Here is a 15,602-nt window from a genome sequence, read left to right on the forward strand (position 1 = left end):
TTTTAGAATATATATACTTTAGAAATCATAATTTCCAAATATGGTTTACATAGTCATTTGTAGTCATACAAATGATATTTTATGGCAACAATTCATTTGTGTGTAAAATTAGGATTCATAATTTGAGAACTCTGTACTCACAAGGATGAGGGCAGAACTTCAAATTTATTTATTTATTTACTTACGTTTTAAAACGAGAGTTGCAACATTTATTTCAGGTTCTCTCGGGGGGATTTTTTTGTTTTTTTTTTTTTTTTTCCTTTTTTGCCACACAGGCAGTATGTGGGAATTCCTGGGCCAGGGATTGAACCTATGCTGCACAGCAACAACCAGAGCCACAGCAGTGAGAAACACAAGGAGTCCCAACCTCCTAGGCCATTAGATAACTCCCCAAAATTTCAAATTTAAAGAAATATTTAAGACTGGAGGCTGTAAAGGGTCACATAGTAAACATTTTCACCTCGGAGGTCGTGTAGTCTCTGTCGCAATGACTGAACTCTGCCACTGTAGCACAAAAGCAACCTTGGACAATAAATAGGACAACGTGGCCTGGCTAGGTCCAGTAAAAACTTACATAAATAGGCAGCGGGCTGTAGATCATAGTTTGCCTATTTCTGCTCTAAGCAACAGGAAGCTATGCAGTTTATAAAAAATGTGTGGCTGTGTTTCAACAAAACTTTATTTATGAAACTGAAATTTGAATTTCATATAACTGTCATGTGTCACAGACACATCACTTTCCCTTTTCCCCCAATGACATAAAGGCTATTCTTTAACAATATAAAAGCTATTCTTTATTTGGTGGACTGCACAAAAATGAGTAGAATCAAAAAAATAAATCATAAAATTAAAAAAACAAACAAAAGTGAGTAGGAAGGATTTGGCACAGGGGCCATACTTTGCTGACCTCTGATTTAAGGAATGTGACCTTGGAGTTCCCGTTGTGGCGCAGTAGTTATCGAATCCCACCAGGAACCATGAGGTTGTATAGCACAGGGAATTTTATTCAATATTCTGTAATAACCTACATGGGATAAGAATGGATATGTATCTCCATTCTTTATCGGAGTCTTTTCCCTTATGTGTATGTGTGTGTGTGTGTGTGTGTGTGTGTGTGTGTGTGTGTGTGTGTGTATACATACACATAATTAAATCACTCACTTTGCTGTACACTTGAAACTAACACAACGTTGTAAATTAACTATACTCCAATAAAAGATATTAAACAATCAAAAATTAAATTAAAAAATAAGAATGTCTTATGAAGCCAAGCAAGGATTCACGACTATTTATAAACGATTAACATTCCTTACACTCAACAGAAGTAAATGCTAACCTGCTGTATTTTACTTATTCTTTTGCCTAAATTGATGCTTAAAGGATAGAAAGTTCTAACAAGGAAATAAAAACCACCAAAGCAATGAATAATGTTACTTTTATTTACTAACTTTCAAAAGACATTTAATTATACAGAAGGCAAACTGAATCAATTAGGGTAAGGAACTTGCTGGAGGTCATACCGAAAAGAGGGGGGTGAAGCCTGGATTCCAATGGAACTAATTTTGCTTCAGATAATATATGAGGAAGAAAAATTAATTATATTTCGGAGAAGAAAACACTATTTTAACTTAATGGAGAACAAACTTGCCATGTATATTGAGATATATTAAATGAACATATCTTTAAATTTAGAGAAAACATTTTAGTTTGAATAACAAGAGCAGTGAAGGGAAATTATCCTGATCGCTGTAATTGACTGCTGAAATAGGATTAGGACTCGGCCTGAGGGAATCTATACCCAGAGTGGCTAGGAGGTCTCCAGAGTACCTAGGTTTGAGTTAAAAACGAATTAGCTGGGATACCTTCCTGGGCCTCAGTTATCTAAATGGGTACCATAACGAGAATCAGAGAGCCAGGAAAAGCCACTTCCAAGTACCTGGTGAATAAAATAAAGTAAAAATCAACTACAAAATTGGATTAAATAATCTGCTAAAGACAAAAAGGGTGCACGACGAGAAAATATGCAATTTAAGTGCCTGACCTAAAAAAACGCACAAAGACAAAAAAAAGGCCCTGACATCTTAGAAAGCAGGGAAAGTGACAGATCCAATGTAAACCTCAGCTGAAAGTGAATGGCACATGGTCAACCTTCACTCACAGCATTTAAAACCTAGATGAAAATTCCGAGAACCAAACCAGTTCCTACAGTTTCATACCGTTCCTAATACTAAATTCCCCAACCAAAGCAAAAGTGTACATTACCAAAAAGTGGCGAAACTTACCCGCAGACACCCAGCCGTCCTCGGGGATGGCACCAGGGGCTCGCCGCGCGCCGGAAGTCGGCCGAGGGGGATCCGGCGGTCACGCCCCCGCCCCGCCCCCGGCGGGCTTCGCTTCCCCATTGGCCCGCGCGGCCAGTGGTCCCTGCCTCGAGGTAATCGAGAGTGGTCCCCTCCCGCTCTCGGGCGCGGCCTGATCCCGCTCCAGAGCCGGGCTACCAAGCCCCAGCACGTTTACAGGGTAACCCTGTAGTGTCGGGTGCCACGTATCGTCTCTGTTCCGCCCAGTGCCTCCTGAGCTCTGAGGAGGGGGGCGCCGTGATGCTAAAGCCATGCTCAGTTAATTGTGTGTTGCTCACGAGTCAGCTACCTTGGAAAAGTCTCGTGACACGCCTGGCTCCTGACGAGCCCGGGTTTGAATGCAGGTCGCTCACGACCTCTGCCCTAATGCTAAAATTTAAAAAGATGAGGCCCATTATAGGATACCACAGAAGAGAGATGGGGGTAAAAACGTGTTCTTCATATGGAGGCAGACGCTGATTAATGGTCTCCCGGAATGGCTCGTCTTGCCGAAACTCGGTGCCATCCAGGAATGTTGGAAGCCCCGGTCAAAACACCATATTGCCCCCCTTGCACTCTTTCCTTAGGGAATTTAACACTGGGCGTTTAGTGACTAAAATAAGCCTCTTAAGCCCCCAAACACTATTGGACCCTGAGAACTTTAGCTGACAGAGTCGCCTCCACAGAGACTTCTCCTGTAATGGCGCCTGCGTCAGTCACTAACATGGCGGACATAGCCGTGCGCGGCGCAAACGTCAGCAGCTCTACCCCAGACGCTCAGAAACAGCAGAGGAGAGAGTGGCCGTGGCCACTGATTGGTTTAGGGGCGGAGCGTGCCAGTCCGGGCGCTCCCGCAGAAACCAATCAGGACGCCGAGAGACGGAATTGGCCGCTGCGCCTCCTCCCGAGGCATGCTGGGAGCCTGGAGGACTAGCGAGGAGGAGTTGAGAGAACGGAGCGGACGCCATGGCGACCAACATCGAGCAGATTTTTAGGTCTTTCGTGGTCAGTAAATTCCGGGAAATTCAACAGGAACTTTCAAGGTAAACGCTTCCCAGACTCTTTTGCTCCCAAGGGACCTATGGGGCCCCACGTAGCCTTCCATGGCACCTTTCTTCGGAGACGCTGTCGTTGCTCGTCTCAGGCCCCGCTACAGCCCCGCCTGGGCCTGGGATCCATTTTCCGCCCCCCCCCCCATCCGCTCCCTCCCTTCCCAGCGAGTAACTTGGGCCTTTGCGAGGTAATCCCAGGCTCCTTCTCCTAGAACCGAGTTAAGATGCTCACTCTTCTCTCCCGTTTGGTCATTTCCTACTGTTTAGCTAGTGCAGGCCTAGTTGTCCACCAGGGACGGGCCTAGTTCCTTCCTCAGCTCCTCCTCCGCCGCCGCCGCGCCTCCCCTCCCCCTCTCCGCCTCCGCGGATTTCGCCGGCCGGTGTCTTTGACCGGAAAGGGTCTCTAACGGCCGTTTCTTGGGTAATCTTAAATCCGCTTTATTTTTGCAAGCTTCAGACCATTTGGGGGTCGGGATCCTTTAATTAGATTATTTGTGTCCTAGAGTCCTGTGGTTTCCACCAGGCATCATTCTAATATTCTAATAGGTTAGAAATTTGAATTAAAATAGCTCAAATTAATGTTAGTTACTTTGACAGAGGGTTCGGGGTGACGAAGAAAGAGGATTTTGAATTACTAGTAATTTTTTAATTTAGCAAGCGCAAAGTGGACTTTGTGAGTAGGTCTAAATTTTTTTGCTACCCCTGCCCTAGTTGACCTATTTGACCAACAAGCTCCTTTTGTCATTGCTACGTAGTTTACCCTTGGTTCTACAAAATTTGAACAAGATTTCTGAAGAAAGAGTTGTTTACACAGGAAAATCGCCTGGGTTCTGTTATTCAGTGGTTGTATTTATGCTTTGTGTAACATACATATTTGTTCCGAGTTCATATGTATTTATAGTTGATTTTAAAGTTAAGAGCAAGAGCCAGACGTAAGTGGATTTTAGAATCAGTCGAAGACGAAATTGTAAATAGCGCTCAGTTAACAGGGTTATTGGGGCACTGATACGTTGTAGTGCTAGAATATTTTTTTTTTTTTTTTGCGGGATATATTGTTGTTTAAGTGGGACATATATCCGCTCATTTAATTGCTTTTAAATATTTTATTAATGTGGTTATTTTTAGGATGATAAACGATTTGAACTAAGGTGATACGATTTTTTAATAGTTGGATGCAATAAGTAGTTATGGTGGCTAATTGTCCTGTCCTGTTTCTATACCTTTTAAAAGTCAGTTTTGTATTAGTTTTGTTGTAGTAAAGGAGAGAAAATTTAAAGAACACGTATTATTGATCTTTATGTTTTTCAAGTGTACCGAATATCGTGTTTTGTGAAATGTGATCATCTTTTTTTTTTTTTTTGGCCTATATATTGTGAACCAGTTTGTCTTTTATCACAGTCTCAGTAGTCTGGAACATTTTTCATGGCTCCCTAGAATTCTGGTCTAGGAATGTGTTGGTGGATATTTAGGTGTTTTGAAATTTCCACCCCTTTTCAGTAGTTTAGTAAACATCTTGATAGCCTTAAGATGATCACTTTCTCATAGACTGGTGTTTTTTCCAGACCTACTTTTCTAATTTTTAAGTCCACAGCTTATTTTTAGTAAGGTAAGCACTTTGTAAATGCTTAGGAAATAGGTAAAAGAGCTCTGGGAAGAAAGTCTCGGAAGAATATTAAAGCAGTTTATCACTAGAGGAATATTCAGCTTCTGTTCAAATAACATGCAATATTTTATCAGCCTGTAAACAAGTTTTTGATTATTTGCCATTTTATCAATCTATAGTTCTTTTTTTCTCATCTTTTTACATATGTTGATTAGGGTGAGGGGACTGACGTTTAGATAGTTTAAGTTATATGTAGATGCTAGTTAAGAATATGAGCTCTGGTTTTGAATACCGGTTTTACCTCTTCATAGATAAGGGACCTTCAGCCTTCAGCTAGGGTTTTTTTTTTTTTTTTCCGAATCTTCTCTGTCTCATTTTCTTCATTAAAAAAAAATCAGAAATAGTGCTGACCTTAGATTTATTAGGGTGAGTTAAAAATATAGAACCATGTGACCATAATTAATAGTTAATAAACTTTAAACATTATGCGATTCATTGTATTAGACAAAAAAGTATTCTTTAATAACATTTGATTAACTTTGGAATTTTTAAAATTTTTGACCAAACTATCAGATAGTGGGGCATAACTGTTGGTTTGTTTTGGTAGCAAAATTTAAGGTAAATTAAGTCAAACATGCTGTTGAAATTATTTTTCAAAACAATTTTTGCAAATTTACAGAATATAGTACAAATGACTATGTAAATATGTTTATACGTCCATTAAGTTTCTTCTGGCCCAGTAAGTTGAAAGTAAGGTTAGTTATTCACTTACTATTAATATGAATGAATTGTTTTACATGGTTTTTGATGACTGGGTAAGAATTACCTAAATGTATATTTCTTTTTAAATGTTGTGGTATTCCAGTAACTCTGATCAGTTTAAACCTAATCTGATTGTACACATTACCTTTTTTACTTGATAGGTCTGTGACTAACTTTGTCTTTCTTGATACTGTTGATGGTGATTGTAATCCATGCACAGGTGTGGCTTTATTGTGGCTATAGTTTCTACCATAATGTTAGGTCCTATATTTTTCTTTGGTTTTGTGACTGTGCTTTTAATAATTTTTCTCCCTTAAGATAAATATGTGGTTGGGCAGTAATTTTTAAAAGAAGGTGAACTTAGAAACTTGTTCTTAAAGACTTTCTTAGCTTTTCTTTCACAGTTGTGTAAGTTATATGAAAATGAAAATATACCAATTATAAATAGTGTTAAGGAAGCACTAGTGATGGGAGTATCATCCCAAATAATTATAAAATGGTGAAATGTGTGAATTTAGAATGTTTAATTGAGTTAGAAATATTAATTTATTGTATGGCATGATAAAAATGTTAATGAATTTTGATAACTTTTTTGTCAAGTGGAAGGAGTGAAGGCCAGCTCAATGGTGAAACAAATACACCTATTGAAGGAAACCAGGCAGGTGATGCAGCTGCCTCTGCCAGGACCCTACCAAATGAAGAAATAGTTCAGAAGATAGAGGAAGTACTTTCTGGGGTCTTAGATACAGAACTGCGATATAAGCCAGGTAAGTTGGAGATAATGAGCTGTCCTGAAAACTTAAAAGATTTTAAAATTGTTAACAGTAGTATTTCTTGATTGCAGAGTATTTAAGATGTTCATTAGATCTAAAATGTCAATAAATGCAAGCTTTAGTTTAATCGACATACTGAAGACTTTCCTATTTATATCTTTTTTTGGAAAATGTATTTATACTGGAACATGAGCATTGATGCACTTGTTTGCTTTGCTGGTGGAATATAATTGTCTTTATTTGTTCAAATCTTGTATTGCCTCATTGCAAGGATTTTGAATGCAGGTTTTCATTGAACAATTGTGGAAATAATCAGTTTTGAAAGGTACAGGTGTCTGGACTAAATCTGTAGTGATTTAAAAACCCTGGAGGGTTTTGTTTTAAAACTCAAGTTTAGAGATTGTTTTTTTTTCTCCTAAAAGTACAGGAATGGAGAGGAATCATTTAAATGTTGGATATTTAGCATTTTGGGAATCAATTAAATAAATAATTCTTAGAAGTGAAAGATTTATGATCAATCACAAAAATAACAATGACTTTTAGAAATGGAGGAGCTGTGGTATGGGTTTTTTTTGTTGTTGATACAGCGTATGGTTTTAAAAAATAGCATAGACTCTAGCCATGCTTAGATTTATGGCTCTAGCAACTTGAAGTATAATGTAGCTAACTAGCATTTGGTGCACAGTAAACAATTGGTAGAAAATTACTAGTTTTGCTTTGGAACAGGTCTTATGTATAGATTCACTTTTTCCATACTGTTGATGATCTGGATTTCTGGTCAACTTTTTCTAAAATCACTAAGGTCTGTCTAATTTGATACTGACATTAGAGTAAATCTCATTTGGTTATAAAGTGGATCATAAACCACTCTTCTTTCAGATAATGCAAATTAAAATTTTCTTAAGTTACATGTTAAGGACTAAATTTCCTTCCTTAAATTTTAAGAACAGAAATATTCAAAAATTATTTCTTAGTAATTTTAGTAGAGTATTGCGGGGAAGAAATATTTTGATTAAAATGTAACATGAGTGAAAACTCAAGTTCCATATTGGTGTTTACATTTGTTGTTCTGACCTTTGGGTAATTACTATAAGAGCAATCGCTTGTACTTGCTGAGGGCTTGTTTTGTGCCAGGCATTGTTCAGTGTACTTCATATATTTTAACTCAGTTCAGCTATAGAAGACCATGTCAGCACTTGGGCCACATCCATTTATCTAGTGAGTGGTGGATTGATTCAGGATCCAAAGGCAGTCTTTTCCAGAGCCAGTGTCATATTGTTTCCTGTATAAATGAGGGTTATAAAATAGTTGATGAAAATTATTAATATGAATTTTTTATAGAATTGTAATAGTTGATAATATTCATCTATAAGTGTAGTTTATATATATATATATATATATTTTTTTTTTTTTTGTCTTTCTAGCATCACATTTGTGGCATATGGAAGTTCCCAGGCTAGGGGTTGAATCTGAGCTGTACTTCTGGCCTACGCTACAGCTACAGCAACAGCAACAGCAACAGCAACGTGGAATCTGAGCTGTATTGCGACCTATACCACAGTTCACGGCAATGCTCGGTCCTTAACCCACTGAGAAAGACCACGGATTGAACCTGTGTCCTCATGGATAATAGATTCATTTCTGCTGAGCCACAGTGGGAACTCTATAAGTGTAGTTTAAAAGTAACTTGCTATAGTTTGAGAGCTGGAGAAAATAATTGTTTTAAATGAATTTAGTAAAATACATCTTTATGTAATTTTCAAAATTTTTTGTGATATGTTAACTTATTTTCAACTCAGGTTTTAGTTGTAAAAGAAGTGTTGGGAAAGTGTCAGTCTTCAGATAGCTAGTTTATAGAAAATATTCAGTAATCTTTTATGTAGCAAGAAGTGTTACAATAAAGTGTTTTAACATGGAATATAAGCTTTGGCTTATCTGATTTATCTAAATCTATTTTGGGGAATGTTCGACAAATTAAAATTAGTTTCCTTAATTTCAGACTTGAAGGAGGCCTCCAGAAAAAGTAGATGTGTGTCTGTACAAACAGATCCTACTGATGAAATTCCTACCAAAAAGTCGAAGAAGCATAAAAAGCACAAAAATAAAAAGAAGAAAAAGAAGAAAGAAAAAGAAAAAAAGTATAAAAAACAGCCGGAAGAATCTGAATCAAAGATGAAATCACATCATGATGGGAACATAGATTTAGAATCGGATTCCTTTTTGAAGTTCGATTCTGAACCTTCAGCGATGGCACTGGAGCATCCTTTAAGAGTGTTTGGCAACAGTGAATCTCCTGCAGTTGTGCTAGAATCTCCTATAGTATCAATGGAGGTATCAGAGCCACACACCCTAGAAACTCTGAAACCAGCTACAAAAACTGCAGAACTGTCAGTTGCATCTACATCAGTAGTCTCGGTGCAGTCAGAGCAGTCTGTGGAAGTAATGCTGGAACCATCCACAACAAAGATCCTGGATTCCTTTGCAACAGCACCAGTGTCTACTACAACAGTAGTCCTAAAGTCATCTGAGCCAGTTGTAACAATGTCAGTGGAGTATCAGATGAAGTCTGTGCTGAACACACCTCCAGAACCATCAAAGATGTTGTTAGAGCCTCCAGTAGCAAAAGTGCTAGAGCCATCAGAAACCCTTGTATCATCAGAGACACCTACCGAGGTGCATCCTGAGCCAAGCACATCAACCACAGTAGATTTTCCAGAGTCATCAGCGACTGAAGTGCTAAGATTGCCAGAGCAGCCTGTAGAAGTACCCTCGGAGAATGCAGATTCATCCATGACAAGACCACAGGAGATGCTGGAGCTGCCCAAGACCACAGCGTTGGAGCTGCAGGAGTCGTCGGTGGCCTCAGCGACGGAGTTGCCGGGGCCACCTGCGACCTCCATGCCGGAGTTGCAGGGGCCCCCTGTGACTCCAGTGCTGGAGTTACCCGGGCCCTCTGCTACCCCGGTGTCGGAGTTGCCAGGGCCCCTTTCTACCCCAGTGCCTGAGTTGCTAGGGCCCCCTGCGACAGCAGTGCCTGAGTTGCCCGGGCCCTCTGTGACATCAGTGCCACAGTTGTCGCAGGAATTGCCAGGGCTTCCAGCACCATCTGTGGGGTTGGAGCCACCACAGGAGGTACCAGAGCCACCTGTGATGGCACAGGAGTTGCCAGGCCTCCCTGCAGTGACAGCTGCAGTAGAGTTGCCAGGGCAACCTGTGGTAACAGTAGCAATGGAGTTGACCGAACAACCTGTGACGACAACAGAGTTGGAGCACCCTGTGGGGATGACAACGGTGGAACATCCTGGGCAACCTGAGGTGACGACGGCAACAGGGTTGCTGGGGCAGCCTGAGGCAGCAATGGTGCTGGAGTTTCCAGGACAGCCAGTGGCAACAACAGCGCTGGAGTTGCCAGGGCAGCCTTCGGTGACTGGGGTGCCAGAGTTGCCAGGGCTGCCTTCGGCAACTAGGGCACTGGAGTTGTCAGGGCAGCCTGTGGCGACTGGGGCACTGGAGTTGCCTGGGCAGCTCATGGCAACTGGGGCACTGGAGTTCTCGGGGCAATCTGGGGCAGCTGGAGCACTGGAGCTTTTGGGGCAGCCTTTGGCAACAGGGGTGCTTGAGTTGCCAGGGCAGCCTGGGGCGCCAGAGTTGCCCGGGCAGCCTGTGGCAACTGTGGCGCTGGAGATCTCTGTTCAGTCTGTGGTGACAACAACGGAGCTGTCAACGATGACCGTGTCGCAGTCCCTGGAGGTGCCCTCGACGACAGCGCTGGAGTCCTATAATACGGTAGCACAGGAGCTGCCTACTACATTAGTGGGGGAGACTTCTGTAACAGTAGGAGTGGATCCCCTGATGGCCCAAGAATCCCATATGTTAGCTTCTAACACCATGGAGACCCATATGTTAGCATCCAACACCATGGACTCCCAGATGCTAGCTTCCAACACCATGGACTCCCAGATGCTAGCATCCAACACCATGGACTCCCAGATGTTAGCCTCTAGCACCATGGACTCCCAGATGTTAGCGACCAGCTCCATGGACTCCCAGATGTTAGCGACCAGCTCCATGGACTCCCAGATGTTAGCGACCAGCTCCATGGACTCCCAGATGTTAGCGACCAGCTCCATGGACTCCCAGATGTTAGCGACCAGCTCCATGGACTCCCAGATGTTAGCGACCAGCTCCATGGACTCCCAGATGTTAGCGACCAGCTCCATGGACTCCCAGATGTTAGCGACCAGCACTATGGACTCCCAGATGTTAGCGACCAGCTCCATGGACTCCCAGATGTTAGCGACTAGCTCTATGGATTCCCAGATGTTAGCATCTGGCACTATGGACTCTCAGATGTTAGCTTCCGGCACCATGGATGCTCAAATGTTAGCGTCTGGTACCATGGATGCCCAGATGTTAGCATCTAGTACCCAAGATTCTGCTATGCTGGGTTCAAAATCTCCTGATCCCTACAGGTTAGCTCAGGATCCTTACAGGTTAGCTCAGGATCCCTATAGGTTAGGTCATGACCCTTATAGGCTAGGTCATGATGCCTACAGGTTAGGGCAGGACCCTTATAGATTAGGCCATGATCCCTACAGACTAACTCCTGATCCCTATAGGATGTCACCTAGACCCTATAGGATAGCACCCAGGTCCTATAGAATAGCCCCCAGGCCATATAGGTTAGCACCTAGACCCCTGATGTTAGCATCTAGACGTTCTATGATGATGTCCTATGCTGCAGAACGTTCCATGATGTCATCTTACGAACGCTCTATGATGTCCTATGAACGATCTATGATGTCCCCTATGGCTGAGCGCTCTATGATGTCAGCCTATGAGCGCTCTATGATGTCAGCTTATGAGCGCTCTATGATGTCCCCTATGGCTGAGCGTTCTATGATGTCAGCTTATGAACGCTCTATGATGTCAGCTTACGAGCGCTCCATGATGTCCCCAATGGCTGACCGATCTATGATGTCCATGGGTGCTGACCGGTCTATGATGTCGTCATACTCTGCTGCTGACCGGTCTATGATGTCATCGTACTCTGCAGCTGACCGGTCTATGATGTCATCTTATACTGCTGATCGTTCAATGATGTCTATGGCAGCTGATTCTTACACCGATTCTTATACTGATACATATACGGAGGCATACATGGTGCCACCTTTGCCTCCTGAAGAGCCTCCGACAATGCCACCATTGCCACCTGAAGAGCCACCAATGACACCACCATTGCCTCCTGAGGAACCACCAGAAGGTTCAGCATTACCCACTGAGCAGTCAGCATTGGCAGCTGAAAATACTTGGCCTATCGAGGTGCCAGCATTACCTCCTGAAGAGTCTGTATCGCTGCCTGAACCTCCTGTGAGTCAAAGTGAGGTTTCAGAGCCTTCGGCAGTGCCTGCTAATTACTCAGTGTCAGCATCGGAGCCTTCAGCGTTAGCATCAGAGGCTGCTGTGACTGTTCCAGAACCACCACTAGAACCAGAGTCTTCGGTTACATCAACACCTGTAGAGTCTGCTGCTGTAGTAGAGCATGAAATTGTTCCAGAGAGACCAGTGACTTATATGGTGTCTGAAACTCCCATGATGTCAGCTGAACCGACTATGTTAACTTCAGAGTCAGAGACAGCAGAAACTTTTGATTCCATGAGAGCTTCAGGACATGCTGACTCAGAGATATCTGTGTCCCTGCTGGAGCCAGCAGTACCTATTCCAGAGCCATCACAGAGCACTCTAGGTCTCCCAGCTATGGCTGTCTCAGAGCTGCCAGCTGTGGCTGTCCCTGAGCAATCAGCTGGGACTGTTGCAGAGCCACCAGCCATGGCTGTCACAGAGCCCCTGGCTGTGGCTGCCCCAGACCCACCTGCTGTGGCTGTCCAGGACCCACCAGCTGAGGCTGTCCCAGAGCCCCTGGCCTTGTCTGAGCCAGAGCATGTTACCATTCCTGTGCCAGTTGTTTCTGCCCTGGAGCCTACTGTGCCTATCCTGGAACCAGCGGTGTCCGTCCTTCAACCTAACTTGATCGTTTCAGAACCATCTATTTCTGTCCAAGACCCCACTGTGACAATTTCAGAGCCTCCTGTCACTGTTTCAGAGCAGACACAAGTAATACCAACTGAGATGGTTTTAGAGTCTACACCAGTAATCCTGGAGTCTAGTGCTACGAAAGGAATGAATTTACTATCTGGTGATCAAAATCTTGCTCCAGAGATGGGCATGCAGGAGATTCCCATGCATTCAGAGGAAGAGCCACATGCCGAAGGACACCTGAAGAATGACTGTTATGAAACTGAAAATGGTATGAGTACAGACCTTAATATAAATAATCACTTAATTGCTAAAGAGATGGAACATAACACAGTGTCCGCTGCCAGCATTGGTGCTGTTGGTGAAATGGGTGAAGAGAAAATTTTGCCCACCCATGAGACTAAACAATGCACAGTATTGGATACCTGCTCTAGTGTTAGTGAAACTGATGTAGGAGGAACTCTGTCTTCTACTGGTCCCCTTGCTCTTGAACCTGATGCAGTGGGAGCTGGTAAGGGTATTGAATTTGCCACAGCATCTGCTCTCAGTTCAATTAGTAAATATGATGTTGAAGGAGCTTTAACTACTCAAGATACTGAACATGATATGGTAATTTCTACCAGCCCCAGTGGTGGTAGTGAAGCTGACATAGAGGGACCTTTGCTTGCTAAAGACATTCATCTTGACTTATCATCTAATAGTAACTTTATTAGTAAGGATGCAGAGGAATCATTACCTATACAGGAAAGTGACCAGACATTAGCAGTTGCTCTTAGTCCTAAAGAAACTAGTGGAGAAGATAAAGAAGTACCTCTCCCTGCTACAGAGGCAGTGTCTGATACAGGATTTCCTGCCAATATTGACGACATTAATGAAGCTGATTTAGTGCGACCATTACTTCCTAAGGACATGGAACGTCTTACCAGCCTTAGAGCTGGTATTGAAGGACCTTTACTTTCAAGTGAAGTTGAGCGGGATAAATCTGCTGCCAGTCCAGTTGTAATTAGCATACCAGAAAGAGCCTCAGAGTCGTCTTCAGAGGAAAAAGATGATTATGAAATTTTTGTAAAAGTTAAGGACACACATGAAAAAAGCAAGAAAAATAAGAACCGAGACAAAGGCGAGAAAGAGAAGAAAAGAGACTCTTCATTAAGATCTCGAAGTAAGCGTTCCAAGTCTTCTGAACACAAATCACGAAAGCGCACCAGTGAATCTCGTTCTAGGGCAAGGAAGAGATCATCTAAGTCCAAGTCTCATCGCTCTCAAACTCGTTCACGGTCCCGATCAAGACGACGGAGGAGGAGCAGCAGGTCAAGGTCAAAGTCCAGAGGAAGGCGCTCTGTGTCAAAAGAGAAGCGCAAAAGATCTCCAAAGCACAGGTCCAAGTCCAGGGAAAGAAAAAGAAAAAGATCAAGCTCCAGGGATAATCGGAAAACAGGTAGAGCTCGAAGTCGCACCCCAAGTCGACGGAGCCGGAGTCACACTCCGAGTCGTCGAAGAAGATCTAGATCTGGGGGAAGAAGGAGCTTTAGCATTTCCCCGAGCCGACGGAGCCGTACCCCCAGCCGACGGAGCCGTACCCCCAGCCGACGGAGCCGCACCCCCAGCCGACGGAGCCGCACTCCCAGCCGTCGGAGCCGCACCCCAAGTCGACGGAGCCGCACCCCTAGCCGTCGGAGAAGATCAAGGTCTGTGGTAAGAAGACGAAGCTTCAGTATATCACCAGTCAGATTAAGGCGATCACGAACACCTTTGAGAAGAAGGTTTAGCAGATCTCCCATCCGTCGTAAACGATCCAGGTCTTCTGAAAGAGGCAGATCACCTAAACGCCTGACAGATTTGAGTGAGTCATTTTAAAATTTAATGGTATTAGAGAATGATTTAAATTTGAGTTTTTTCCTTTGAGTCAAATGGAGTATTTGTGGGTTATTGGTTCAGAACAAATCTTCCTATCTTTGAATTTTCATAATTAGGTTAGCCTCTGTCTAGAAAATGTGGAAACAAGTACATTTGTAATTAATGTTTAAAAGACTTGCTTTGGAGTGTGTTAGAACAAGATTATTTCCATACTTGAGTTTTTTGTTTTGCTCAAACCATGTTCCATAACTAAAAATGGCAAGTAGAAATTCAGTTAAAGACAAGGCTAGTATCTGTTCAGATTGTTATTGTATGTGTTCCCAACGTAGATTCTTGCAAATAAACCTGAGATGTTTCCTTTTAAATAAGTTACATGTCTTAAAATGGCAATACAGTACTGTTAAATGTTTACAAAGATAATTCTGATTGGTATAATGGGTAAATGGAACAGAATGGTGAATTTTGCATCTGGGGAGTTATTTACCTGGGTGGCTATAATGTTAGGAAAATAAAGTGAAATTTATTAAAGTGATTTCAGTAATCTGCCTTATTTTAAAAATAAAATGTTATTTTCTTCCCCTAATTTAAAAAAGTGTGCAGAGGTGATTACAACTTGATGGATAATGAATGATGACTTCTGTAATAATAGTGGGTAATTTACCATTATCCCTGTGGATTGGACATTTCTAGGTCAGAGTTGTCTGAAGAAAAAGATCTTAACAATAAGGGAGAATGCATTTAGTTAACAAATACCTTCTGAGTTCTTTTTTTATTCAAAGCAGAGGAACAGTTTGTAATTCCTGGAGTGATTACAAGTTAGTAGAGGAGACACAGATACAATGCATATGTGTCTTTTACCAAATAGTCAAACTGCCAGAAGAGCGGAATGTGATGATTGCTATAATTGCTGGTATAGATTAGGCACTTTGGGAGCCCGTTGGAGAGGGGTGTTAAATTCTGACCTAAGACTTGTTAATTGAAGAGGTGGCAGTTTTGAAGTTGGACTCAGAGTGATTTAAAATGTCAAGAGATTAGAAGGAAAGTAATTGAAAGGCATGATAGTTTTGGAAAATAAAGTCAGCTTTGGCAGATGTGTGTCTTAGAATGTGTGGCAGGGTGATCATTATGGTTGTATAATGAGCTATTGTATGATATTTGAGTGGGAAGCAAAATGGATTTA

General features: G+C 42.3%; 1 protein-coding gene across 10 annotated transcripts in view; it reads left to right on the forward strand.

Moving 5' to 3' along the window:
• Window positions 3,225–15,602, forward strand: part of SON (SON DNA binding protein) — a 31,343-nt gene continuing 18,965 nt past the window's right edge. For all 10 annotated transcript variants that reach the window (XR_002338040.1, XR_002338038.1, XR_002338035.1 and 7 more), the window contains exons 1-3: window positions 3,225–3,382; window positions 6,357–6,523; window positions 8,529–14,408. Coding sequence is in view for 4 of the 10 variants with exons in the window: in XM_005657147.3 (XP_005657204.1) it covers window positions 3,306–3,382; window positions 6,357–6,523; window positions 8,529–14,408 (6,124 nt within the window). In the remaining 6 variants the exon portion in view is untranslated. The remainder of the gene's footprint in view (window positions 3,383–6,356; window positions 6,524–8,528; window positions 14,409–15,602) is intronic.

Source organism: Sus scrofa, chromosome 13 (assembly GCF_000003025.6).
Source record: "Sus scrofa isolate TJ Tabasco breed Duroc chromosome 13, Sscrofa11.1, whole genome shotgun sequence".
Classification (NCBI taxonomy): domain Eukaryota; kingdom Metazoa; phylum Chordata; class Mammalia; order Artiodactyla; family Suidae; genus Sus; species Sus scrofa.